The sequence below is a fragment of the Gallus gallus genome, chromosome 8 (genome assembly GCF_016699485.2).
Source record: "Gallus gallus isolate bGalGal1 chromosome 8, bGalGal1.mat.broiler.GRCg7b, whole genome shotgun sequence".
NCBI lineage: Eukaryota > Metazoa > Chordata > Aves > Galliformes > Phasianidae > Gallus > Gallus gallus.
In genome coordinates, this window is record NC_052539.1 from 12348989 (window position 1) to 12376249 (window position 27261).

General features: G+C 36.5%; 1 protein-coding gene across 6 annotated transcripts in view; it reads left to right on the top strand.

Moving 5' to 3' along the window:
- Window positions 1–27261, top strand: part of DPYD (dihydropyrimidine dehydrogenase) — a 316870-nt gene that overhangs the window by 39509 nt on the left and 250100 nt on the right. For all 6 annotated transcript variants that reach the window (XR_003076346.3, XM_025152950.3, XM_025152951.3 and 3 more), the window contains one exon: window positions 1073–1155. Coding sequence is in view for 5 of the 6 variants with exons in the window: in XM_025152951.3 (XP_025008719.1) it covers window positions 1073–1155 (83 nt within the window). In the remaining variant the exon portion in view is untranslated. The remainder of the gene's footprint in view (window positions 1–1072; window positions 1156–27261) is intronic.

The following is a 27261-nucleotide window of genomic DNA, read 5'->3' on the forward strand; positions in this document are numbered from 1 at the left end:
CACAAAAGAAATAATAACTTTTACTGTATTTATTATAACTTTAGATATGGACTTCAAAATTAATTCAGATATTAAAGCCTGTGCGAGCATATGACCAACTAACAGTTCACATGTTCTATCTAAAGATCCCACTTGTAGAGCCTGATAATGCTGCCTTTCTAGTTGCTAGCAATAATAACTAACGCTGCTTGCAACTTGTGTTGCTTCTCAACCCGTGTGGCAAAGTTATGCCTCCCAGAGGTAAGTTTTGGTATTGTCAGAAGGGGTTGCAGAATACGGCGGTACCTCAGAGCCTCGAGTGTATAAAATCCTATGGATCATGCAGATGATCAGAGAACTCTTGTTTGCTGTGTTTCACACTCACTTTGTACAGATGCAAATTTCCATATTACCAAGCATCTTCTGAATCAATTTTACTGCCTGTATGGGAGTAGAAGAAAAGTGTCAGCGCTCTGGAGTAATGTAACCATTTGCACAGTTAAAAATAAGTAACAGAAGATAGGGAGATTTTATTTCTTTTATTGTCACAAAACATTTTTCTTCATATCAGCTTTAGAAATAATGGTGAATTCTAATCTGGAAAATATGTTAAGTGGTTGAGGTCTCTATAAACAATCTTTTTAGCTCTTGGCATTTTCAAAATTGTGTTAATAAACCTTGGTTTGTTCTAACAACACTGCCTGTTTCACTGGAACAGAATTTATAACTTCTGTTATTTTAAATTTACAGTAAGGATTTTATTTTTTTCCGTATGTGTGCATTAGCTGTGTTGCTTTGTGTACTGATAAAGGAGAATTTTCTTTTCCTTTTTTTTAAGTGTAAAATCTATACATTTAATTATGGAACATTTATAAGATGATTTCCATGACAACCATGTAAGAAGATTCATGTTTACTTTGTTTATGAGTTCTCAGTGTTTTTTTAATGACTTCTGTATAATTAAAACAAAATGCATAATTTGTGAGATTACATAATATAAATCAGTTTTGTTTGCATGATGCTGAATAATGCTGCTAGTACATGCACAATATACTGTTGCAGAGTCTTACATGGATTCTTCCATTTCTTGCAGAACTGTGAGAAACTAGAAAATAATTTTGATGACATCAAGCACACGACTCTTAGTGAGCGAGGAGCACTTCGAGAAGCAATGAGGTAAGTCTGGGTCACCATAGCAACAGTCACAGATGTGGTAAAGAAAGAGTCATTCTTCATTATTGGGGGAACAAATGAGTTCATTGCCACCATTCAGCTCTATTCTCTAAGGTATTAATTTGTCAGTGGAGAGGCTTCCCTTGAGGCTGTACTTTGGTTTTGAAGCTGCATAAATGTTAAGCCTGACTGCACAGTAAAAAACGTAAATGTTTAATTTGTTATTTAAAATGCTTAAGGGGTGCTTTGCTTTATATTTATACTAAACTGTGAGTGAATGAAAATATTGTTCATCTAAATTCTGTAAGTGTTAAAGAGATTGTACAATGCTGTTTGAAGAAACCTGTGTTTGCTTCTAAATTGGATTTAATTTTTATGTATGTGGTGGCCTACATCCTCAGATTTTATCAGTTTTTACAAGATTTTGGTTTTGTTAATAAAATTTTAAAATGCATCTGGTATTTCATATATTGTGGGGATGTATATTTTGCTTAATACTCTCTTATCACTTAATGCTTATTAGAGGGGGTTAAAAGTTGTCAGTAAGTGAATCTGTTCTTGCTGCCCTTATTTGCACTGCAGAGTATTTTGGTACAGGACTCCAAAGAAACTCACGGGCTATAGTGCCCAAAATAGGAAATGATCAGTGGATGAAAGGAGGCAGAATAGAGACAGAGTTTCTAAAATAATTTGCTAAATACGTTCAGAAAGAATATTAATTTTAGTATTATCTGTGTGTGATAAAATTGGACAAACATGCTTTATTAAGTTTTGAAAGTTGGGTAGTAATACACAGTAAATCATTTCACTTGCCTGATATGAGTAACTTCTTAGAGTTGCACAGTAAAAAGTAAAAACAACAATAATATTGAGGAGAATTTTGAAAAACTAATTAAGGCCATTTGCTTTGATTCTGTTTGTAATCCCTTTACGTTTATAGATGTTTGTGAATGACTCTGACTTGATGTTCATGATGCTCTTGGCTTATGAACGCTGCTATGAATAACTGTTTGTAAAGCTACTGTGATGTGAAACGTAACTTGCCTATTTAAAAGCCTTACATATTACCTTCCAATTATATTATTTTCTTTCTGAAAGTCAGTATTACAAATAAAATAAACAGGGATTAGCCTTTCTAATTTTGATTTCTTGCACTTTGTTTCCTATGCTTGAAGTTTTTCTTCCTGTATGGTCAGCTCTCTGTGTGCATAGATCTTTCCTGTAGTGCCAGTAAATGGAAAATGACTTAAAATAAAGATTTAGGGAACATATGGTGTGTGAAGCTACTTTTAGTATTTTCCACAAGCTGGATTTCATGTCGCTGGTCTCCTGTAACAACATTCCATGGGTGGTTTGCGGTGTTTTGCAGTACATGACTCAGCATAGTTAATCTTTTAAAAACTTGGCAGCTGACAGCTCTTTGGTGATAAACATTCACTAGAGGAGGGATCTTTAGCATTTCAAAGGTCATGCATCTGTTACAAGAACCATGTAAGATCACGAGAATTTTCTACATCACACAAAATAGAAAGCGCACTACTAACCCATACATTTGTATCCTGGTCATTCTTGGTAGCATACAAACCACTCTGAGAAATAGTAATTGATTTTAAAGTCTGATAGATATTCTGAAGTGCTGGAGTTCTCTTAATTGCCCTCAATGTAATGTAGTTCTTTTTTGATCAGAAGATGGTGAGGAATTGCTTGTGCATCACTTATATGTTTGTATATAATATGTAGTCATAACTACTATTATATTCCTTTTTTCTATCTTAGTAAATAGCTTTATCACAACCCACACGTTCTACTTGTTGGTTTTTTTTGTTTTTTTTTGTTTTTTTTTTTACTTCTCTCCCTCATCCCACTGGGAAGGGGAGGGTAGGCAAACAAATGTGTGGTGCTGAGTCACCTGCCAGGTTAAACCACAACACCTTGATGGCTGCTTTGTTTTTCTATTTGGATCCAAGATTACCTGCAACTTACTTTAGTCTAGCAATACATCTTTGAGAGATGAAAGTTTACTTTGCTTTCCCATTGCTGCAGTGGACTTTGGACCAGGTGTGGGCGGACATAGATTTTCTGATACAGATATTGAGATATTTGCCTCCTTTTGGCTAGGGAAGCAGGCAGAGAGGGCTGCACAGGGGCACTAAAATCATATGGACATGAAAACAACAACAAAAAATCCTAGTTGGATAGCTAAGCAGATACATGTGGATCTCAGATGAGCTTTAAGTTGAATGGGCAGTCTGTCCAAATCCTCTCTGATTTCCCAGAGTACTACTACTGTTTGGCCTGATGAGAGAGACAATGAACATTTTTCCCTAGTGCTCCTGTTTGGAACTAGACAGTCCATTTTAAATTTCTCTTTGAGAAAAATGGTCATTTTAATATGTACTTCAGTATATTTCTCTGTTATGAATATTACTGTGCTTCACATAAACATCAACAACCTTGTGGGGTCTTGTTTTCTTCCAGCTCTTCAGAAACCAAATGACATTCAAATTAAGTAGGTGAAAATCATTGCTCTTGTTTATATATAAATATATACAAAAATAAACTTTCTGGAAGATTATAAAATGTGAAATTTCTCTTGTTTTACTTCATGCAATATTTTAGAACTTGAATTAAATAATGAGCTTATTAGTTGGGATAGAGTGGTATCGCAAGAATTTGGTTTACTTTTATATGCAGATGATTCTATAAAGCATTCAATTCAGTTTGTGTGTTTTTCTGTTAATATAGTCCAAAAGGTTTGTTTATTGTATTTTAATGTAATAGCTAAGCTTAATCAAACCCCCTCCTTGGCCGGCTGGTGAGCACTGCCCAGCATGGTGCAGGGGCTGCTGGCCTTGCTGCAAGATGTCTTGCTGGCTGACCTTCACCTTCTCCTCCAGGCCCAAGAAGGACTTGACTGCAGAGCTGCTTTCCAAGTGCCTTCTGCCTGAAGTTGTTCCTCCCCAGGTGCAGGGTGTAACATACCTCCTTTCCTTTGAACTTCATGAGGTTCCTGTTAGCTTATTTCTGTGAGCTTGTGAATGCCCTCTGAAGAGCAGCACAGAGTATCGGCTACTCCTCACAGTATTGCAACATTTGTAGACTTGCTGAGGGGCATGGCTTCATGACATGCAACACATATTGTACTGCGTCTTAAATGATGGTACATCACTCCTGAACACGCTACTGGCAATATGCTTTAGGCCTATGACTAGTGTAGGTTGCATGAACTTGGTGTCAGACAACTGAAGCCACAGTGGGTAGCATCCTGTGAGTCTGGCAATGTGGTAGCTTATGGCAACAAGCCATCAGTTAGTGAGACTGGTGAGACGTTATATACGTAAATGGGTTTTCCTTGTAGGTGCATAAATCTACGATCTGTCTTGTGAACGTTGGCTGAATTAGTATGCATGAAAGCTTTGCAAGTGAAAATTAAAGCTGAATATTTTTGTACAGACTCTGTGTTAATAGAGGAAGATTTAAACACATTTCATATTTACAAGTGGGAAAGGAGAAAGTTTACTTGTCTGTTTAGATCAGTCTAAAAAGGCATCAAACTTCATTTGGAATTTTCTTTTGCATTCATATATTTGCATATTTTGGATAATGTGAGCATGGGAGTGAAGCTTCAGCTATGATTTGCAGTTTGATAGAAGCAGTTTCTGTTAATGATGATATTCACTCTGTTGTCTTGACAACTGTATAAGCTGGGGTTAGTAATAATCAAGCTTCTTTTAATATGGTCTAGACTCTCAGATGTATTTGACAAATAGTTTCTATGGCTGGGCAAAACCCAAAGAAATTGCACCGTAAGGGGTTCCATGATTTCACGAGTGTGCACTGGTTTGCAGTTAAAGCCTGGAATTTTAAAAAAAAGTATGCAGTGCAAACTGCAAAATGTTGAGTAACCTGTTTGTTTGGGCTTCTGGCATGTGCTCTGCACAGCAAACACATCAGTACTGTTTATCTGTACTGTTCCTGCAAACTGTTTTGTGGGGGAGAAGAGAAAAAAAAAACACCTCACTTTTGTGCCACTTCAAGGGAGCGGGAGCCTGTTTCTGATTTTGAGCCATTTAGTTTTGTAATTTAAAGAAAAAAAAATGGGTGACAGTCAAAAATGTTGCTTTTAGCAAACTGCGGGAGATGTTGTCTGATGTTGGTTCTGAAAGAGATTTTGAAAACCACTGTGGCAGATGGCTTACCACAAAGACTCCAAAGATGCCATGCAGTGGGTGCAGTGCCATACCTTTTTCAGTGACTAATAGTCACTCATCTGCAAACTGTTAGAGCAGAAAATTGCATTAGAGAATCTTGAGTTCCCTCTACAGATTCCCTTTTTGTTACTTTTAAAATGCAACGTTTCAGGAATATTTCTTAGATTTTTTTTTTTTTTTTTTTTTTTGCTACCATTAACAATGGCTCTCTGTAGATCATTGACATTTGTTTTTTTTATGTTGTGGAGCTTTGGGCAATTTAGTTAGAAAGTGGCTTATGGCATTTTAGACCTTAAAAAAAAAAAAATGTCTGGGTCACAAACAGAAGCTGGGTGTGTCGCAGTTTTGTCAAAGGAGCCTGGTGTTTCAGTTCAAGCTGTTGAAGCTCATGCTGTTTTGTCTGTAAGTCATGAATTTAATCTCTACTGTAGTCAGCCTACACATGTACTCAAAAAAACCCTGTTTCCTCCGTTAACTTCTGTTTTGTGTGCAGTCAAAAACCGGTCCATCCTTACAAATACTGTTTTAAATATCTGCTCTTATTTCTTTCCATGCACTTACTGTAGTTTTCACATATCTCTAAAAACGTGATCTATTTTTCCTCCTCTTATCTCCATTGTGTCCATTTGAAGTCACTGGGCTTTGCATTGCTGTGGGCATCTCTGACTATTCTCCTTGGAGTTCAGCATACAAAGCAGAGCTGGTATTGAGGATAAAATAGTCTTCATTCAGAACTGCTTTATTATCTGGTGATGTCTTTGCTTTGTGTGTTCATTGTCACCAGATCATAGTTATCATAATTTTTTAGAACACTTTGGTTATAATGAAAATTTAGTAGCTATACATACTTTTTTTTGCTACTGTATACCATACTGGGTACTGAGGTTCTGGAGATAAAAACAAATCATCATTTTCCTAGAAATGTTTTCTGTACTGGGATGAAGCTGTTTTAAAGATTAAATTGGGTCCAACTGTGTCCCAAGATACTTAGCTTTCATCAAAGTTAATCTCCACTTCCCCTGTGGACTTCTGAACGTAAATCCTGTTTACATACTTGAGGCTATTTAGGAGAGTAAGAAAAGATTTTTCAGTGAATCAGTGGATCAGTGGTGGAACATTAAATTTAAATAGCAAGACCCTATTTTTTTTTTTTTTCCGATATCTTTGTTGTATAAAATGTTAAACTAACGTTAGTACTGCACCTTTGGTTATTTGACTACAAAATTTTGGGGAAACACTTTCCATCTGCAGTGCTGAAGAACACAGCTACTTAAAAGAAGAACAACTTCTATTGGAGTTTGCTGTTGAAAATTTATTTGGGACTCAGGTAAGCCCTGAACCACTTTAGTTGCCACATTGCTTACTTAAGTGGATATAACCATTCTAGGGTACGTGGTGTCATCAGACACCTAGCCACTCTAGAGGTGCATTCCTTAGCTGGCAAACTCATGGGGAAGGGCTGTTTAAAATACTCCAGGAGAGGACCACTGTTCACCTAGTTGCAGATAAAATCCCTGTTTTTTTTTCTTTTCTAATATAGGAAGACATTATTTAGGAATTACACAGCATAAATATTTTTGCTCTTTTCTAGTTGGAATAGATATATTTCAGTGAGTATAAAGCTATATCTCCTTATATTCCTCATTTCTATGATAATTTTTTCAAATTCTACTCAGGTATGCTGGATGAATGGAGAATTTACTCCTAAGCTGGAGAGGCCCGAGTAACTTTTTGCTGTTGGTGTTGCTAAACGTTCTATTGTCTACTTAGCATAACAATGTAATAACATAAAATATATTTTTTCTTAAGATTATAGCTGCAAACAGAGCTTTGAAATGTAACTCTCTGAATATTTTCTCTATCATATTCACTTAAATCTCAGTGTAAGATAAGAATTCATTACTCTTGTGCTGAGTGTGTGAAACCAGGAGTTGATAATGGTAACTCAATGTTTGTAAAATAAAGTGTTGTTCCTGTAGTAAGATCCAATTACACAATAGTAGAGTAGGGATATAACGCTGCAATGCTGCTTTCTATTTGTTTCAGTAAGTTTAGCACAGTGGGAAATGTGGCATTCTTCCAAGGTAATGCATCAAGTTTACAGTTGACTGGAAGTGCAATGTAAGTTACTCTAAGACTTCATGTGCTGGCTAATAACTCCAGTTGCATGTGTGAGATAATTGTCTTATGAAATCTATTTGATGATGTTTCATTGCAAAGAGTTTGTATCTTAATTTTGAGACATTACAGTATTCTAAGAGATATTTGAACAAGTGTCTCTGTAGATGCTGCATTTACAATGTTGCACTTTTAGTGATTGAGCATAACTTATATATGGATAGAGCTCACATACATTCTTTTTCCGGTAGCCTGCTGAATCTGATGAAACTTGAAAGAACTGCTCCATTAATTTGGTCAAATTATTTGAGAAAAATGTCAGCAGGCTGTCTCATTTCTTCTTGAGGCTTAGAGAGCTAGTAACAAATCAGCAATTTGACAGGTAGGAAGAAACCAGAGATAGCAAGGTATCTTTCTCAGTAGTGACTTTACCATTGAGATGTGGAGAGTTAGATAAGAATGTCTTAGAATTTTTGCTCCTGGTGTAGTTTTTATTGATTTTTCCATCATGTTAAAGCCATTTCCCAAATAAATATTAAACTTCAAGACAGACGATATTACTGTTGTACTGCAGTCAACCCACCACAATTCTCTCAAAGGTGCTACTGCAAAATTGCCAGGTCGCAGCCAGAACCAGTGGTTGAACATCAGGTGAGAAGGCAGGCAAGTAATGCATCTGAGTAACTGGAAGAGGTGGAGCCTGGAGGGCTCATTTAAGGGTTGGCAGCTGAGGAAGCAGCATCTCTCTGGATAGAGATTGCACTCCTCTTGAGCTGTCACTGGGCATTGGAAGGGCTGAGCCAATTTTCCTTCTTTGTTACCCGTTGCTGCTCCATAGTGCCTGTAACCTATTAGAAGGCACTGTCATTGTTCCCTTTTGCCATGCAGGTGTGTTAATATTATGTACATTTTTGAAGAATTATTTGTCAGCAGAACATACATTTAAATAGTATGGGAGTGGTTCTGAAAGTTCCTCCTTGCTATCTCCCAGCATGTTTCAAGCATAACGTGGAACAAGCAGCCCTTAAAGGTGTTTTAGTAAATAGCTCTTAATAGGATTTTTTTTTCTGTGAGTGCCAGAGTGAGGATATTATTTAATTTGAGCAGGTTATTGAGTGCTGCCATAGGTAAAAATACCAGCTCTGCACTTGCCTGGTTATATTTTATTATAAAGGTAAAATTTCTAATCTTAAATATTTTTTTTAGAAACCCTTCTACTTTTCTCAATTATTTTTCTAAAAAGTGATCTGACAACTTACAGAAATGTTCTTTACAATATTGAGTTCGGGTTTACAGTAAAAACAGTAATTGCTACTAGCTTCTAAAGCTTTCTAGAGATCTATAGTTCCATACACGTGCCTTTTCTGAAGCATTTCTGCATGCCTTTGACAGCACTGATCCAGCAAGTGGAAGACTATTTGTCACTGGCAGCATTTATCTTTACAGGAAGTATTTTTGTTCCAACTGTCTGGGGTAGTTTCAGCACTGACACCTGAACATGTAAAAGTATGTAAAAGAAAATGAAGAACAGAGAAGAATCACAGGGTTAGAAAAAGAACAACAAAACCAAAAAACATCCAAAGGTCTTGGCCAGTGCTCTTTAAAGTGTCCTGCGTGAGGGAAAAGTGACCAGTGGTTTGGCCAAGCATCAAGGCTCTGCACTGGGCAGACAAAGCAGAGGTAACTGCAGACAGCTATTAATGGGACTGCAAGAAGGGATCAGTACTAAAGGGAATCCCTTAGTAATTCCTACCAGCATCAAGAGCACAAGCCAACTGTCCATACAGTTAATGTAGTGAGCTTGCTGACTGCAGAAGTGTGTTGTGAATGTTGTCTGGGTCTAAGGGTCCTTGTTCTTTGGAATTGGCTCGTGGTGGTGAGGGGAGGAAGAGTGAGAGCTGAGTGGATTGAGGGCACGTGCTGATTTGGCAAAGAATACAGGTTGAACTTGGTCTGTAGCAGCAGTGATCAAGAGTGCCTTCCAGATGAATAATTGAGTATAGGTTGGTCAAAATTTTCCTCTCGGCAGTGAAATAATTTGGTGTGGCATGTGCCAACATTTAATGAAGAATACACACTTGAGACCTTCCAAGCTGGCTTTATGCCCCTACAGCTGCTTTAGAGCTCTGAAAGCTTTATTTCAGGTTGGGAAAACATCCCGCCACACATACAAAATATCTCAACACATTTGAACATCACCTGTCAGGGGTTTGGGGGACAATATTGTGTGGTAGCAATAGCAAAAGGAGGATCAGTCAGAGATAAAGATCAAAACTACAGAGCGACAAAACATGCTTGTCCCTGGATATCCTGCATCAGAGTATCTGCTCAACACCTTGGTTTGCTTTGATGACTGGCATTGACACAGAGGTGCTGCTTTTTCTGTCACTAGACTCCAGTTTGAACCACTGCATCTGTGTATGTAACATGCTGTGATTTTTTTTTTTTTTTTTGCCACTTTTTCTTACGGATGAAAACATAGTGAGAGAACAAGGTGTTACAGTATGGATTTCTAAGACTATGTAAACAGGCCTAGATTGAAAGGAAGAGACATCCAAATTCTTTGTAAAAGTTTTATCTATCTTCTATCCAGTGTCGCTCATATCTACTGCATCACCAAGTAGACTTGAAAGATTAAACTGCATTTTATTTATTGCTATGAAATAGTAATATGTTCCCTCCTTAAATTCCGTAATTTAATGTTTTCCAGAACTTCAGTCATTATTGCACTGAATTTTCACCAGCGAACTTATAATCATTTCCGTGTGTGGCAGAAGTCATCCTTTATACTCAGTGTGGAAGTTCATTTTAGTAGTAGTAGCGCAGCATCAGAACATGGAGTGCTCAGGAGGTCAAAGGACAATGCCTCTAGCTGAAGTTAGAATTATTTGTGAAAGCATAATCTCTGCTGTTGTTGTCTTCCTGAGTATGCAACTTAGAGCTGTGTATTTGCACTTAAATTGTCATTTAGTGGTTAATGTGGAAAATGACTAGCAGAAGGAAGAAATGTTCAGCATTTTTAGTCTGCTTCCTGGCTGCAGTTAGAACAATGGGTCAAAGGTACTAAATACAATCTGCTCATTTTGTTTTACCTTTGCATTTTTTCAGTCAGTGGATAATGGTCAGTTAATAGAATTACCTTTATTGCTTTTTTTTTTTTTTTTTTAGGAGAAGGATTTCTCTTATCTTCACTGATTGCCAAGTTATTTGTATGTAGAGAGAAGATTCTTTTTGTATAATCAATCTGCTGCTACCCATTTTACTGCCAAGCATCCCTTCTCTATGGTAGCATAATGTTACCTAGGGAACAGCTTAAAGCTGACACATACAGTGGTGCCACAAATTAATTTCACAGTTATCAGGATATAGGGGGATAACAACACGAGCTACTGTGAAATTACCATTGTTCCCATTGAGTTACAGTGTAATTATTACTTTTGTGGCAACTATGCAAATAACTCATGTCACCACTGTAGGATGGGATGCGCTTTCCTTTCTCTGATTCAGTACTTTGTGCTAGAGACATCTTTATGTACCATAAACTAGAGCTGTGCTTTGAATTTTGAATTGAGATCTAAACATGGCTATGTCTTCAAAAAAAACCAAACAAAAAACAAAACCACAAATACTTGAGACCTACTCCCACCTCCACGTCTGCTGTTGTCATGATAATCAAGCTTTTATTTTTCAGTTATTTCCAGCATGAAACTGGGATGTTTCCTTTGAGAGGGGAGCTTTGGGATAGTTACTTTTATAAAGGGACAGTTTCAGATTTCTTTGCTACCCCTTTGTGGAGGCTGTTTGGTGGAAGGGACAGAGAATTTTTACTACATTGCATATTCTTATATCAATAAGTAGGAAAATATGTCTCAAGCAAGACTAAGGTACTGTCCTAGTATGTAAGAACAACTAAAACAGCAGTAAAATAATGCCTGCAGCATAACAATGACAGAAGACAAGGTTACATACTATGGTGGAGTTGGCATAGGTGCTCCTTGTATCACTTTAAACCATAATTTAGAATTCTATGGGAGACTGCAGCTTAGGTTACATATTTTCAGAAAGACAACTCAGTGATTTATTTACTTTTTCATCTGTAGATTGGGATTTTCAGAAGTTCCTACAGGGAGCTTAGATGTGCAGTATGCAGTTATGTATGGATAGCTCAGCTTCAACTGCTTTTAAAATTCTCATGTTAAATAAGTGGCTAATGAACAGATTTTGAAAATTGATGAGAATACTTTAATCCTAAACAAGAAAGAAAACTTCAGAAACAAATCATTTAGAAAAATAATAAAGGTACAATTGTATGAAATGAATGAGCAAATGACACTTGATTAAATAATCTGTAACAAGTAAAAATCTGGATAGATATTGATAAATTCCAATTATCAAAATTGAGTGCAAGGTAAATTTCATTAGAGTAGAACATTTTTAAAGGTAGGAGCTTTATTTCTACTTAAGACTTCAATGACCTTTCATTGAAAAATAATCCTAATAATAGAATGATAGATTTTGATTTTTAATTCTTATTTTATATTTTATAGTAAACAAAATTAAATAATTAAATTTGATGCATTTTCAAAAATTTCTGATAGCTTGCAAGCTAGGTTTTCCTAGTTTGTGCTATGTTGCACTGACAGAAGTATAGCACAGCTTGGTAAGCATATTTGTGAGAACTGACTTATGAAAGAACACAAATGTGAACAGTTTTATGAACGAACTATGTCCTGAGCATTTCTAAAAAGTGTGTCAGTACTGAATCACCAAGATTTGAGCTTCAGAGATGTTGCAAATTTGTGTTAAAATGTAATTACACCTTTTTTCTTGTATGAGTGAGTTACATGTATTTTTTTTTTTAAGTTATGAAAAGAATTGTAGAGAAGTTGTTGAGACAGTAGGAGGAACACCTAGGTGCTAATCGAGTATAAAAAAAATAGACATTCTGTTTGTCAGTCTTCAAATATACAAGGGCTGTTCAGAATGTAACACATCTTTATTACATGATGTCAGAGGTGGATGTAGGTGATGTAGGTGGTATGGCAGTAGAAGCTGATCCTTCCCACCAGTATCCCATTACATTTTGCCATGTGACATGGCAGCAGATCTGGACATCCCATCTGACAAAATGGCACCTGACGTGGAAGTGCATATGAAGCAAAAGTGTGTCATAGAATTGCTCCATGAGGGAAAAAATGGCACCCATTGGCACTCATTGATGCTTGCTGAATGTTTTTGGAGATCAAAGAGTGGATGTGAGCATGGTGGGGCAGTAGGTGATGCTTTTTCAGCCATGGGCTACCTCCACTGGTGTAGCATAGGCTTGTTCATTGATGAAAAAAATGTATAGTGAATAGTGATGACCATACAAAAAAAATAGTGTTTTGTTGCTGAGAATTTGCTCTATCAAATAGTGTTATTGTGCTCTTTGTATCTGTTGTAGTTTCCATGGAAATAAATAGCATAGCAGGCATTACTTTCGGAGCAACTTATGTATGTTATCAGTACTCTTCAAACTAACAATTTTCTGATGCCATTTCTTTAAGGCAATTGAAGAACTAAGCAATGACAAAATTACAAAACAGTATGTTGTCCCCCATCAAAACTCTGTTTTTCAATAGGTTACACACACGCTGATGAAGATATTACTAATATTTCTGAGTTGTTGTACCTGGTGGAGAATCATTTAAAGCAGTAGTTTTTTCAGCAATTTGCTAGTTGTATGTTCTTCACTAGGGGAAAGCAAGGTTCTAATTTCTCACTTTTCATGAATTTTTTGTTTGAGTTGTTACAACCTGCTGAGGCTTTTCACTGATAGACTATAGCACGTGCATGTAAATCCTACAGTTGATGATCAAGGAGGAAATAGTCAAAAGATAAACCTTATGATCTTGCTCATTTATTATCCACACAATGAATAATGGTGAAAAAATGTATGGTAATTAATGGACTGGCTTCATGGAATGACTTTTGTTTATTGTATGTTTGCCACTCTTTTTAGAGATTTGCTGACAAGTATATTTATTGCAGTGTGAGGAGGTCACTAATTAATGCGGATATTAGCAAGGTTTTGTGAGAGTACTCAAAAAATCTACTTTTTAAAAATTCCTTCCCTTTACCCTCCTGTTGTGTCACTTCTAGTTATTCAAGAGCTAAGCCAATACTTGACACCACAGTAATGCTCAGGTTTGATGTTGCTTAACCCATTTAAGTTTCATTTGGAAGAAACAGCTTGTTCTAATTAAGAGCTTCTGGAAAATCTGCTGCAATCCTTGCATGCTGTTCTTAAGGTTCAACCTTGTGGAAGCAAGTCATTAAAGGTTTAGAGCCGCCAGAGGTGTACTCATTGGCCCAGTTTTGGATGGAGCAGGGAGGTCAGGGAGCATTGTTGTGATACTGTGGGGAACTTTCACTGCTGTTAGTAATGAGCAAGAAGCTCAAATGGTTCATAAAAATCAAATGTTGTCTTAATATACCTGATGATCCAAATGAGCAGCTTTGCTCAGGTATACGTATTGTGTAATGAGAAGATTTTCTTAATGGAAGTAAATACAATAAAGCTGCTGCTTATTATTATTCATATTAATATTGTGTCAATATAATCATTCATAATATCACCAGTGTTCATATTAACAAATGTCCTCTTTCAGGTTTTCAATAAGGGAATTGTCTTAGCCTCTCAGTATTTTTGTGGTTTTCTAATGTCCTCCCTTCCATTCAGTGACCAGTTTCAGCTACCCTGGTGGTTAAACAGGAAGGGAAAAGTGGGCTTTATTTTGGTTTTAGCCATCTAGATAAGAAAATCATCTCCCGCATTTAAGATAAAGCAGTTTGATCTTTTTCTGGCTTGCCTTTGCAAAATTAGGATACTCCTGCTTTACCTATATTTGTCCTTTTTTTTTCAGTATACTTTTTTGTTGTTATTCATGTGACCAGCTATGATTTCACTAGATAAGAGGGACTGAGCCACTTTTGTTTGTGGAATAGCTGTCATAAAGGCTGTGACTTTCTGGACTGATCTTGCTTCCTCCATTCTCTAGCTAGTAATGAGCACTCAAAGTGCTCTGCAAAAGTATACTGAGAACTAAAGCCCAGATCTGACTGCTAGGGAAGCTGATTCATACCTAGTTATTTATAGAGTCAAAACCTACGTAATAAGTGAGTTGATTTCCTGCTGTGTAGTCAGTGCAAATGTCTGCAGAGCCCTGGAATGGTCTTTCAGCAGGTTCTCATGGCTCCTGTTAGAGATATAGGCAACCTAAACTGATGTGGCACCCTAAATCTGAGCTATATTGTGTGCTGTAAGTACAAAAGGGTGTGCATAGTGGCTGAATGTGAGTAAAATCCTTCTTCAGCAGTGTCAAGGGACAGGTCGTCTAAGGACAGAACACTTATTTTTCTATTCTTACAATTGGTATCACTTGTTTCATTGTGTTCTAGCTGTACCCAGAAGGCAAATGAACCATGTATCAGAGAAGTCCTTAGTTGTGCTTCTCTTGATGGAAGGTGAACTTTTGACATGGGACTTACATGTCCCTTCATGTTTATCTCAGCCCATGACTCTGAGGGATGTAGATGTGTGCTTATGTGGATAAAACACTTCTTGTTTTAAGTTCTACCTACCAAATGAAACTTAATGATTTTACGTGAAATTGTCTCTCTTTACCAGACTAAAAACTGTGGTCCTCTTGTCTTGTGATAAGCCTACTATTTCTATACACGGGGCTGCTGAAAATTAAACATTATCTGTGCTTTGAAGAATATGTAGTACTTCTTCTCCAGGGGAAATTCTCTAAATCAGTATTAAAAATAAACAATTAAACCAACAAACACCACCCTTCAATCCCAGTAAATAAATAAGAAAAATAAAGCCAACACCACAACAGAAACAAGCAAAAACAGATCTATCACATTTTGACAAGGTTGGTAATGGTCTGATCCTTGGCTTCAGGGCCGAAGTATTTTTCTAAGTCTACATAGAAAGATGTTCATGTTATTTCTGCCTCTACTGTAAATAAAAAGCTGGATTGGTTCCCCTATGTTGTCTCTGTAATGAGTTCCAACTGGAATACTATCTCTCCATGCTTGGCAAGTTAGGTACCTTTTCAGTGGAGCATTTTCGAATTCTAGAAAGATTTTAACCTCTTTCTTGCCCAGGAAGATGCACTGTAACACAGGAAATGGCCTCAAAAATAGAAAATTACAAGATCTATGGATGTTAGGATAATTTCACTTTGTCGAGAATCCTCCATTTTCTTGTTTTGAGGAGCTGAGTTTGAGGAATCACTACTTTCAGTTTTGCTCTTGATAGACAGCACTTCTGGCATCCATTTTACTAACTAAGCCTAGGACTGTGAGTTGTTCTTAAATATCAGCTACTTCTATGTCACACTTCTTTGTTAGTTACTTTGCTCAATGCTCTTTCCATACAACTGTGCAGAAGATAGCATTTTCTCATGGAAATACTTAAACCTGCAAGCAGTTGGTTTGCAAATTGCTTTGGACAATTTGCCTCTGACCAAGACAAACTTAAGTGGTAATTAAGTCTTAATTGGAGGTGTTATTTGACATTGTACACTCAAACAGTATAGAATAGGTTAAACAAAACAAACAAACAAAAAGCCTTAAAGCAGAAACCTGAAGCTTAACAGCTTCTCTAGAAAATATGTGATTAGGGAATTCCTTGGGGAAAAAGGTATCCTTTCATTGTGCCTCACTGAGATCACTGAAGAGCTTTCTTCTTCTACTTTTAATAATCATCTGGTTCTTGTTGTGGATCAATTAAATCTGCACATCAGTGTGCTATTTGAAGATATGAATCTCTTCCCTCAGCAGGTGTGGAAGAATCAGGAAAGTGCTGAACACTTTGGGGAACACCAAAGAAACCCCTACTTCTTTCACTTAATTTTAACTTAAGCTTAAACACATGCTTCAGTGTATGTATAATGTAGGGCTGCAGTACTTAACTCTGCAAGTGAAATATCTATACATGTTGATTTTTATGTTGGCTCATGAAGATAAACTCAGCTCCTGGAAACACAGCTTCTTTTTTTGTGTGTGTGTGTGTGTGATGATGCCCTGCTGTGAGGCTGGTGCCCTACCTGACTCAGCTTGGGTTTTCTTTATGAGGGTTCAAGGGATCCACCCCAAGCTTCATCTGGAGACTTTCCAGTAAGAATACTAATACTCCTGTCACACTAAGGATAGTCCTGATCTTGTAAGTACGTTTCTCTAAGAAATAGGATTAATAATTAATGTATGTTCCCTCTGTGTAAAATAGGATAATCTCTGACAGATGGTAGTTTTTAACAAGAACACTGCAATAATTCAAATCAGACTAAGCATGGTTTATCCATGCTTCAAAACTAAAAGGCTCTCACATGGATGAATGTAAAACCTGCATGGCTTTCTTAAATTCCTCTCTACTCCTACTTTTAGATCATGGACGTGTGGAATTTTTGAGTGTCAGTGGTAATGGAGTTGTCAAATTTCGTAGCATTCAGAAAAGATCTGTCTTTAGCTGTCAGATAGTGTGCCTATCAAAGGTGAATATCTGGTAAGAAAAACTAACTGGAGAAGGAACTACAAATAGTCACAACTAATCATTAAAAAATGCAATCTAACAAAACTGCATTTTGTGTGTGTGTATACATACATCTCCACACACAGGCAGTTGTAGTTTGTTTTTCTGTTTGTTTTTATTTTTAACCGCCTTCCATGGTGCTCTAAAAGAAACGAGATACTTTATCAGTTCTCATTTGTATTTTACCGGGGTGTGCTCACCCAAGGTTTAGAGATCAAATTTGGCACCCATCAGGGCAGTCTTGTATTGGCCTTCAAGAAAAGATTATCCATCTCTTTCTGGAGGCCATGGAGATATTAACATACGATGAAATAGCTGAGGTACTATGAGGAAATTGTCAAACATCAGCACCAATTTGATGTGCAGGCAGAAATGCCTGATGTGCTATAAACGTATTCGATATTGAGAGTCCCTCATTTCATGAAAAAAAAAAAATGTAAAAAGCATGCACCATGGCGTACTTGTGATGGATGGGTGTCATTGTTTAAATGAACACTTTGAGTCACAAATGTATGTGCAAGTAGCTATTTTCTTCCATTTGTAAAATATTATGCTAAGTATTTCTCAGAATGAGTAATGTACTAAATATATATAGCAGTAAAACAGTGTCTAAAAGTGCTTCATGTCATGCCAAGTAGAAATAGATACATCTATTGAATGCAACATCTAGCTTGCATCTTTGGAAGTGTTGGTTTGGACCTTTTTTTTCCTCTGATAATTTGATTTTGAGATAATATACATTTGTTCAGAAGAATATATGTATTTTTCAAAGTTACTGAAAATAAAAATATTGACATTAAGTGGACCAATTATTTAATTTTTATATTGAGAAAGTTATTAACATGAGAATACTTTTTTTTTAGATGACCAGCTCTGTCAAAAATAACTGGTAGTTATGAGACGCTGGTGGTAATTAAAGCCGTTTATGCGTTGCTTCTACAAGTTTCTAAAACCACGTAATGGCTGCCAGAGCAGTTATGCTACTCTGCAATTTAAGACTGAGCATGTGCAGCTCACAGGCTGCGTGCAGCCTGACGCAGCTTTAAATGCTGCCATCGTGGCAGTAGCTCTGCCCTGTCAAGTGGCCTGGCCTGGGTGCACAGCCATCACGCAACATCAGCCTAACATTGGTGTGCTACTAACCCTCTCTGGGCTGAAACCAGGGCATGGGGAGTGTGCAATGCAGTGCTAACTCAAGTGATGGCAAGTATGTTTCTGCATTTTGATAAGTTGGCTAAGCACAGTCTTGTGAACAGCAAAAATTATGCAGCTTTACTTTCTGTTGTGATAAATACATTTGAGAACAAGTTTTAAGAAAAAAAAAGGCTTATTTGCCACTCCATTTTCAGTTGATATGATTACATTACATGTGAATTTTCAAATGAAATGTATAGAGTTGCAATCCAAAATTTGATCATGTCTCTTTACCAGACTTTTATAAGCCCTGTCTTAGCAGAGAGAAATATCTCTCACTTCACAGTCATGCCTTATTCATGTCATCACTTTTGGCAGTCTGTGAGTTTGTGAACAGCTGTTTTCAAGGATGAAACACAAGGGGAGTAAAACCTCATCCAAAATCTCTGAACACCTTGAGAACTCACTATGAATTACAACTGCTGCCATCGACCTGACTGATGCGTTGGTGGGATCTTTTAATCATGTTTGTAAAACTAGTTCTGTGGTTTTGTTGCTCTATTTTTGATGTTTTAATAACAAAAAAATTAGAAATTAAAATAAATTGTTACTTATATGCATTAATTGTACTATATATTTTATGATGGCTGGTCATGAAAGCAATGCCTCCTGTTTTATTATGCTGGCTTATGATATCAGAGGTGGATGTTGGTGGTATGGCAGCAGATGTAATGGAATACTGGTGGGAAGGTTCAACATGTTCTTGTGTTGTGTTCATCTGCGTAACATATGGCTGTGGAGAGGCAGTCTGACAGAATGGTGTCTGACATGGATGTGCATATGAAGCAAAGATATGTCACTGAATTCCTCCATGTGGAAAAAAAGGCACACACTATCGTTCATTGGCCCTTGCTGAACATTTATAGAGACCAAAGAGTGGACACGAACACAATGAGGTGGTGGGTGGTGTGTTTCAAAAGTAGTACCAGTGGTCAACTCTGCTGGTACAGATTGTTCTGAGAGCAGCATGCATGCTTTTGTTCATTGCTGTTGAAAATACATAGCTGATGGTGGTGGCTGTTATTATTATTATTATTTTTGTAGCTGAGGGTTTGCTCTGTTAAGTAGTGCTATTGTGCTCTTTGTATCTGTTGTTGTTTTGAGAAAAATAAATAGGAGGCATTACTTTTGGAACAACCTTCATAGATCCAGCCCTAGACAATTAGTCTTCACTTGATATGGTGCAGGCAAGCCAAGAAGTTTGGCCTTGTGCCTACTGCATCAAATTTCTGCAAAATAGTAGTCTGGAAGCTGTTTCCTTTTTCCCTGCAAAAGTAGATTAACTTTGAGAGTATTAACAATAATAATAATAATAATAATAAAAGGTAAAACTTATTGCATCTCTCAGCTTTAAGGTTCTGTTATTTACTGTGCAACAGAAATGCTCTCCGTATTTTTGTGGAAGCTGGAAGAGATTGACAGTAGCTTATTATAAAAGCAAGGAAGATACTGTCTTTCTTGCAGTGATATGTGGCAAGATTACTTTAAGTTCATGAGCCATGATGGGTTGTGCCTTTACTGAGGTGGATCTGGGATGCATACTGAAATGACCAGCATTGTATTCTGCTGTGTTTTATTTTGTAGCATTCCAGTATTTATGAGGTTAAGGGAAGCATAAGTTTGTTTGTTTTTTTTTTTTTTTTAACTTCAAACATTCTAGGGCACAGAGCTGATGATGTTAGCCTTCCTGTGAATCCCTACTTCAGTGGTTGTCATTGGCAAGTATTTGCATAACTGCCTGAAAGACAAACTAAAGGCCAAGTGGTGATATAGCTTTGCATTTTTCCCTTTCTGCAGTGTAGGTTGTCAGAGAATTCTTTGCTCCAAGATTGGATTGCAGGAGGGAAAACAGATTCTGTAGTATCCAGTAATATGTTTATCAGATTCTTGCACTATTGTTCTCTCAGTATGTTATAGCTCCTCATTTACTGCTTGTAGGTACACAAAAAAAGAGGGGAGATAAAAATGAGTTTAATTTTTTTTTTTTTTACTTACTAGTTATGGTATTAAACAACATCTGTGTGGAAATGTCAGAGTCCCAGTTCTTGAATCTTAAGATACTGTATCATTCCACATAAGTTACTTTGCCATGAGCTGTGTATGGTGTTGCTATTATCTGTCATATTAATTTGTGCAAGTACAAAATCGATGTTTATATATCTGCATGGCAAATTTAAAAGCTTTAAGTATATTTGTCCTAAGTTTTTTGTTGTCTGGCAAGTTGTGTTCTCATCACGCTTTTCCCAGTGTTGCTTGAAGAGTGTATTTAAGATGAGTGTGGGTTCATACAAAGCTGCCTTCTGGTTCACATTGGTATGTACCTCCTCCTGAGCTGACAGCTGCCGCTGTAATTCCAGTAAGAATCCATGTTGCCTTCCCCATGGCTTCACCAGGTGCTACAATGCCTGGAGGAGGTAAAATTGCACTAACTTTTACAGATGTCAACATCTGCACCAGAGTAGGGCTGTGTTGATTAAAACTTCAATAGTCTGACACATTAGGAGTAATTAACCAAAACTACTCATGACTGTGCAAAAGACATTTCATTTAGTGTATGGCTTCCCTCTGCCTTCTCCTACCCCTGAGGTTTAAAAGAAATCAGCTGTTTGTTTTACTTGTAGGAACTCAGAACATGTGATGTGAAATATTTGTACTTTTAGAAATATTTGCTGAAAAATATTTAAATTTAATGAATTTATGAGTCATTCTTACACTAGTCATTGTATGGACATCCATGGAGACTTCATCCACTTGCAATACAAGCTGGGGGATGAAAAGATAGATCACAGTCTTGCCAAAAAAGACCTGGGGGTACTGGTGGATGGCAGGCTGGACATGAGCCAGCAATGTGCCCTTGCAGCCCAGAAAGCCATCCATATCCTGGGCTGCATCAAAAGATGTATGGCCAGCAGGTCAAAGGAGGCAATCCTACCCCTCAGCTCTGTGCTGGTGAGACTTCACCAGGAGTACTGCATCCAGATGTGGAGTCCTCAGTATAGGATAGACACACACCTGTTGGAGTGCATCCAGAGGAGGTCCTGGAAAATGATTCAAGGGATGGGATACCTCTCCTATGAGGACAGCCTGAGAGAGCTGGGGCTGCCAGGTGAACTGATAGTGGCCTTTCAGTATCTAAAGGGGAGCTACAGGAAAAAAGTAGACAGGCTCTTTAGTAGAGTCTGTAGTGATAGAATAAGCGGAAATGGTTTCAAGCCTGAAGAGGGTAGATTTGGGTTAGATATAAGGAAAAAGACTTCTACAGTGAGTGTGGTGAGGCATTGGCACAGAGTGCCTAGAGAAGTGGTGGGGTGTCCAGGGAGGGGGCGTCCCTGGAGACTTTCAAGGCAGGGCTGGATCAGGCCCTGGGCAACCTGATCTAGCTGGGTATCTCCCTGTTCATTGCAGAGGAGTTGGATTAGATGGCCTTTGAAAGGTCCCTTCTTAGCCTAAGGATTCTATGATCTCTGAGTAAAGAATTTCTTAAAAATGCAGAGTTTGAAGCTTACTTGGTGATCTGATTTGCAAAAATTTGTCCATTTTTCCTGCTCAGCTCTCCTTGGTTGGAAGAACTTTTAAAGTAACCCTTAAATTCAGCTTTTAGAAGGGCTGATGGCTAAAGACATAGGGCAGTCTTCTCCGGGGCACACTGTTTTCTAGTTATTCTTTGGCAAGGTTAACTCAGTCAAGATCTTTTTGTTAATATATTGGCTGAAAGCAAGGAAACTCAAAGGTCTAGTGTTCCTGCACCTCTCTTTGTGGAAATACCATGGCTTGTTTAATTTAGAAATTGTACTTTGAATTTACTGAGTTTAAAAGTCTGCTTAGATAGAAGGGATTTGTTTCCTACTTACAAACTCCCTTTCTCTTGGATACCTTCAAAGCTATTCAATAGAATTACTGGATACCACAGTCACACTTCTTTAACTTTGCATGAGGCAGATGGATGCTTTATATGACAGGTGAAAGTGGAGGTTTCCATCAGGATAGTTTCTCTTCAAAGTTGTTTATTTGCAGACTGCAGCCTCAGGATAGCACTACTGCTTTTGTTAGCAAGTGATTTGTGCCAGCCCTAATACAAATAAAACATTAGATTTGTGCATTCTATTGTAAACAAATGTGCACATTCTTGCTGTCTTCAATCACACCTTATTTTATCAACAAGAAGGATCCTTACTTCTTTTATTATAGTGTGCAATGAATACAGAGTTAGAACAGTAGTGCGTTGTAATAAAGTGTTATAAATCAAGTAAGAAAATTAGTTAACATGGAATTCAGACAAAAAGTGAGATTGTACCATGCAGGGCATGTCTTCAAAGTGTTCCATACAATTGGAAAAGACTTTTTGTTTCTCTAATAAATATATGCATACCCTGTTTCTTTTCCTATTTAACAAAAAAAAAAAAAAAAAAAAAAAAAAAAAGTTTTATGCTAATACTGCTTCTGATACATTTGGTAACATATTGAGTGAGTTAAATTATGTTATTCCATGTGGTGATCACAGTGTACAAATCACTGTCTCTTGTTCAGGATATTTTGAATGCAGTCTGTCAACATTCATTACCCTTCTGGTATTTTTAGGAAAAAAAGCCAACAGAGTTAGATGTAAAACAAAATGGCTCTTTAGTGTTATGATGTAGTATGTGTACATGCTAAATTACACCTTATTTTCTTTTTGAAATGAATAGAGAACCTTTGTGTATGATTACTATTTTGATATTTAGATACAAGAGATCAAATTGATAGGAGAGTCATTAAAAGAAAGATATGTTAAAAATTAATCTGTAGGATTTCTCATTAGTGTGTGAACATACTGTTTATTGCAATAATTAATGTTGTAGTTAGATGCACTGGAGAAAATACTGAGTGAACTGAATGTTATGAACAATTTAAAGCTATCTAGTCTTTCCTCATTATTGGTAATTTCAAAAATACTTTCTGCTTCATACATTTTAAAATGCAAATAGACCTCTTGTCCATGAAATAAGACTTAGTTCTCTGAAAATTAAAAATGCTAAATAATAAGCTAATTTCCTTTAATACCAATAGCTACTTTGTGTATCTTCAAAGTTGTCAGAGAATTTTAGCAGTGATTGTCATTAGAGACATGTCTGAACTATTAAAAAAAAAAATCTTTTCCAAAGTTTCTTTTAATGAGGTATTTCACAAATTACACTTCTGTCACTCTAAATAGAAAAAGTATGTTATCATCTGTCATTACAATGAAATTCGTTGTTGAGACTACACCCATTTCTAGCAAAATCTGAAAAATGGTGTATTCGCTGCTTTAGGGTTTTGTACTAGAAAGAAACTTTCTTTTGACATTAACAACATTTGTTTGTTGTTTACTGCATGCAGCTTGTTCTCATGCAGGTATTAAAATCAGTACAGTTACTTTGGTGGTCTGGTCAATGTTATTCGCAAGTATACAGTATGAAAAACAATAATTGATGTTACTTGGTGTTATTAGAGCAGTATTCTTTTTCTCAAAAGATATTTAAAAAATGTCATCAAGGAACTCTGAATTTCACTGACTTCTAAAATTACTGCTTCTCTTTACAGATTTTTCTTCCTTTAAAATCGGCCTCCAACTTCAACAGTAGCCTAAAAATGCATTATTTTTAATCATCATTAATGCTTTCAATAAGGGTTGCTCATTTGAAACTCAACAATCTTTCTTATGATCAATGATTTACCTTCACATTTACCTTCACTCTAAAGAATAAGCACGAGTAAAAATGAGCAGAAAACATTGTCATAATTTCACCTTAGGGTACAATGAAGTTAGAAACTTCACTATAGCCGTGATTTTGCTTACATGCAGCAGCAGAGCGAGGGCTCTTCTGTTGATCCATGGTTGCTTAAAAAAAGTCAGAAGGCTTTTATTAAATTGATTAAGAAAACAGTATATAGCATAATGGTCTAGTGAAGTACCCAGAAATTGATCTGGTATTGGCTAAGATGCTTGGATACATGAGGTTTTCAAGGTGTAGGCTCCTGAAAGCTGCTAAAATGTTCTGTGCCTTAGTCCTTAGTTGTCATTTATAATCATGGTAAATTATTAAATATGATGTATTTATGACACAGCATGAGTTGTTATGAACTGCGTATATCAAAACTCTAATACTTGAGGGCATTTGTCACACAGATGCCAAATGAACTGATTTTAACTCCAGTTGAGATGGTTTGCATTTCATAACTTACCTTGCTTGCACTGTGAATATATAGAAAATGCTGGAATTCATGATTTTTTTGTCATAATGTCTAGAAAGGGAAAATTAAATCACAATCTCAAAGCTAGTTGGATCTTTTCTGTTGATAGGTGAAAGTTGCTTGAATTATTCATTATTATTTGTAATATTTGTATTATGAACTCTGTTATTAAATGAAAGAGATGCATTAAATATAGCACCTATCCCTCCAAAATTTGTAGTAGACTTTCAGTGTTGCTCCAACAAATCTGAACTGTGAAGTACTAGTTGAAGGATTATTTTTCTGAATCTAAAAGTGGAATTTGAATTTTAAATTCCTTGATGGAACCTACTGATCCTAGAGATTTATTTCTATAAGTGACTTTGGCCTTAGCTGTAGAAAGATTGTGTTGGAGAAAGAGTAGAACAGGTGAAATATTACTGGTCTGGAAGGAATAGGATTCACTTAGTGTAGGAATGACTTCAGTTTAAAATATGTGAATAGATGGTGCTATCAGGAGAAATTAATAAAAATAATAGCAGTATATTTTCCTGACAAGCAAGAAACTGCTGGTGATAATACTGTACAAGCATCAGGCTAATATAGAGATATATGTCAGAATGTTATCTAGAGCTATTTTCAAGTTCAGAATGATCACCCTGGAATTTCATTTGACTGTGTGTATGTTTTATCTTTACAAAGGCAACAATGTAAAGTGTATATTCAGTTACATTGTAAAAAATTACTAATTTACACTAATGATAGGGAGACCCTTTTATGAATTACTGAATTGTACATATGAGCAAGTGAGCAAACAGAAAATAATAATGCACAACATAATGTACTTAATCTGTTTTGACGTTTGTTGCTCAGTGTTAATTGTTGATGGCAGTGCATCATCTTGTACTGCACTATGAAACCTAGAAGGCATACTCAAGTATATTTTAGTAAATACCGTGTACTATAGGTGGTAGAACATTGACAGAGCAGTGTCACTGCTTCCTCTGCTGAAAAATTGGAGGGTTATATTACCTTATCTAATGTTGTAGGTATTTATCTTGCTTCTGTTTTAAACTGTGGATAAAGTTTTGTGTAGTGGTATTTTGTAAACAAAAATTAGTAGAATTCCTTAGGATTTCATTATGCAGAAATCAGCAAAATTGATTTATGGGAGAGATCTTTCAAAAATGCAAACAAATTTTGTTCATAATTTTGTTTCTTTTTTGTCCTTTGTTGAGGATTTTTGATTTATGATTTTTCTCTTTGAAAGATAGCAGTCAAATTCATCTCCTCTCTCTGTAGATCTCTCGGCCTTCATAGGAGTTAGTCATGGAAAGGAAGCTATGAAGAAAAGATTTTTTTTTTTGCTGTTCTCTGTTCCTATCCAGAATGAAATACCTATGATGATTGCTAAAATATACCATCTTCTGATTATGAAGAAAATTGCTTCAGTCAGATAAGTGTTTAAAATAATATGCTGGGTCTATTTCTGAGAATGTTACTGGTCATAATGCACATCCAGTACATTTTAAGCCCATAGTGAAATGCAAAATTAAAGAGTAACTGTATCTTTCTGTTTTTCCAGGCTTGCAAAGGAAAAACAAATTTTACTGACTGAATTACAAGTGACTAAGTGTATTTACACTAATTTATCCTTTTTTTTCTACTGCTTCACATTGCATAACCAAATATATAAAAATGGCACAATTAATAAATAATTTATCAATGATTTTTTTTCAATTATATTGATGTTCTTCATTGAACTGCATAAGTGAGTTTGGAACTCGGTAGTTTATGTGCCTATCTTAACTGAAGAATGTCACAGTATTCACATTCTCATAGAAAATATATCCCCGCAATATACCTGGAAGGTAGCTGGAATGGAATTCTAACAGAAAATACTGCTTCTTACAATCTAGAAGATGTTATCAAGATGCCTTCATGGAGGTGAGCAAAGTGCTTTTGAAGTTGCTAGCAAGACAAGTCCTGACTGAGAAAGTAATCTCATGAAGCTGCAGCCTCACTCACCATCTAAATGCTTACATTATCCCAAGATTTGAACACATTCTGTTGAGATTAGGTCCTAGTAGAGGAGGAGGAGAACATTAAGCTTGTCTGTTGACTTTCCTGAGCCAGGATGCCTGGGGATTCTTATTGCAAAGAAGCTTTAATAAGAGCTGTATGAGACTATATGTATCCACTTTTTTTGGCATTCAAATATAGTACAAAAAGCAACTAGCAGCCCTTGCTGTTAAAGAAGGCAGACTGGTAAGGAAGCTAGGCTTGTGATTCTGTTGATACCACAGGCTGTATAACAGCATTCTTGAAAACCTGAGGCGTGAAGCTACTGGAAATTATCAGATCTAGTCACCAAACCTTTAATGCTTCTGCATTAGAAAATAGAAATGCTAAAACCATAGTATCTCAGCTTGGGTTGTAGGAGCAGTTGTGAATTTGCTAATCATGAATACTGTGTGTGTTTTTGTGTAGAGAGAGCAGGTAAATAAGGAAGGGTGGAAAAGAAGCTGTGTTTTGTACCAATGCCTAGGCTGTCTGTGTGAGGAATGTATTATTTGGATCTGTGAGGAGTACTTTTTACATAAATCAATTTTAATGTTTTTCTGTAATTGTTTTCAAGTAACTATGTAAAAGAATTGCCTAAAGGCAGACATCTTCTCATTTGTAGCTAAAGACACTAGGTATCAGAGGAGAATATTTAAATCCTTCCAGCAGATTTTTGAAAATGCAGGGCCTTTGGGAAATGAGAAAAGTACACTTTTTTAGTTGCACTACATTTGCAGTCCTGGGATTTCT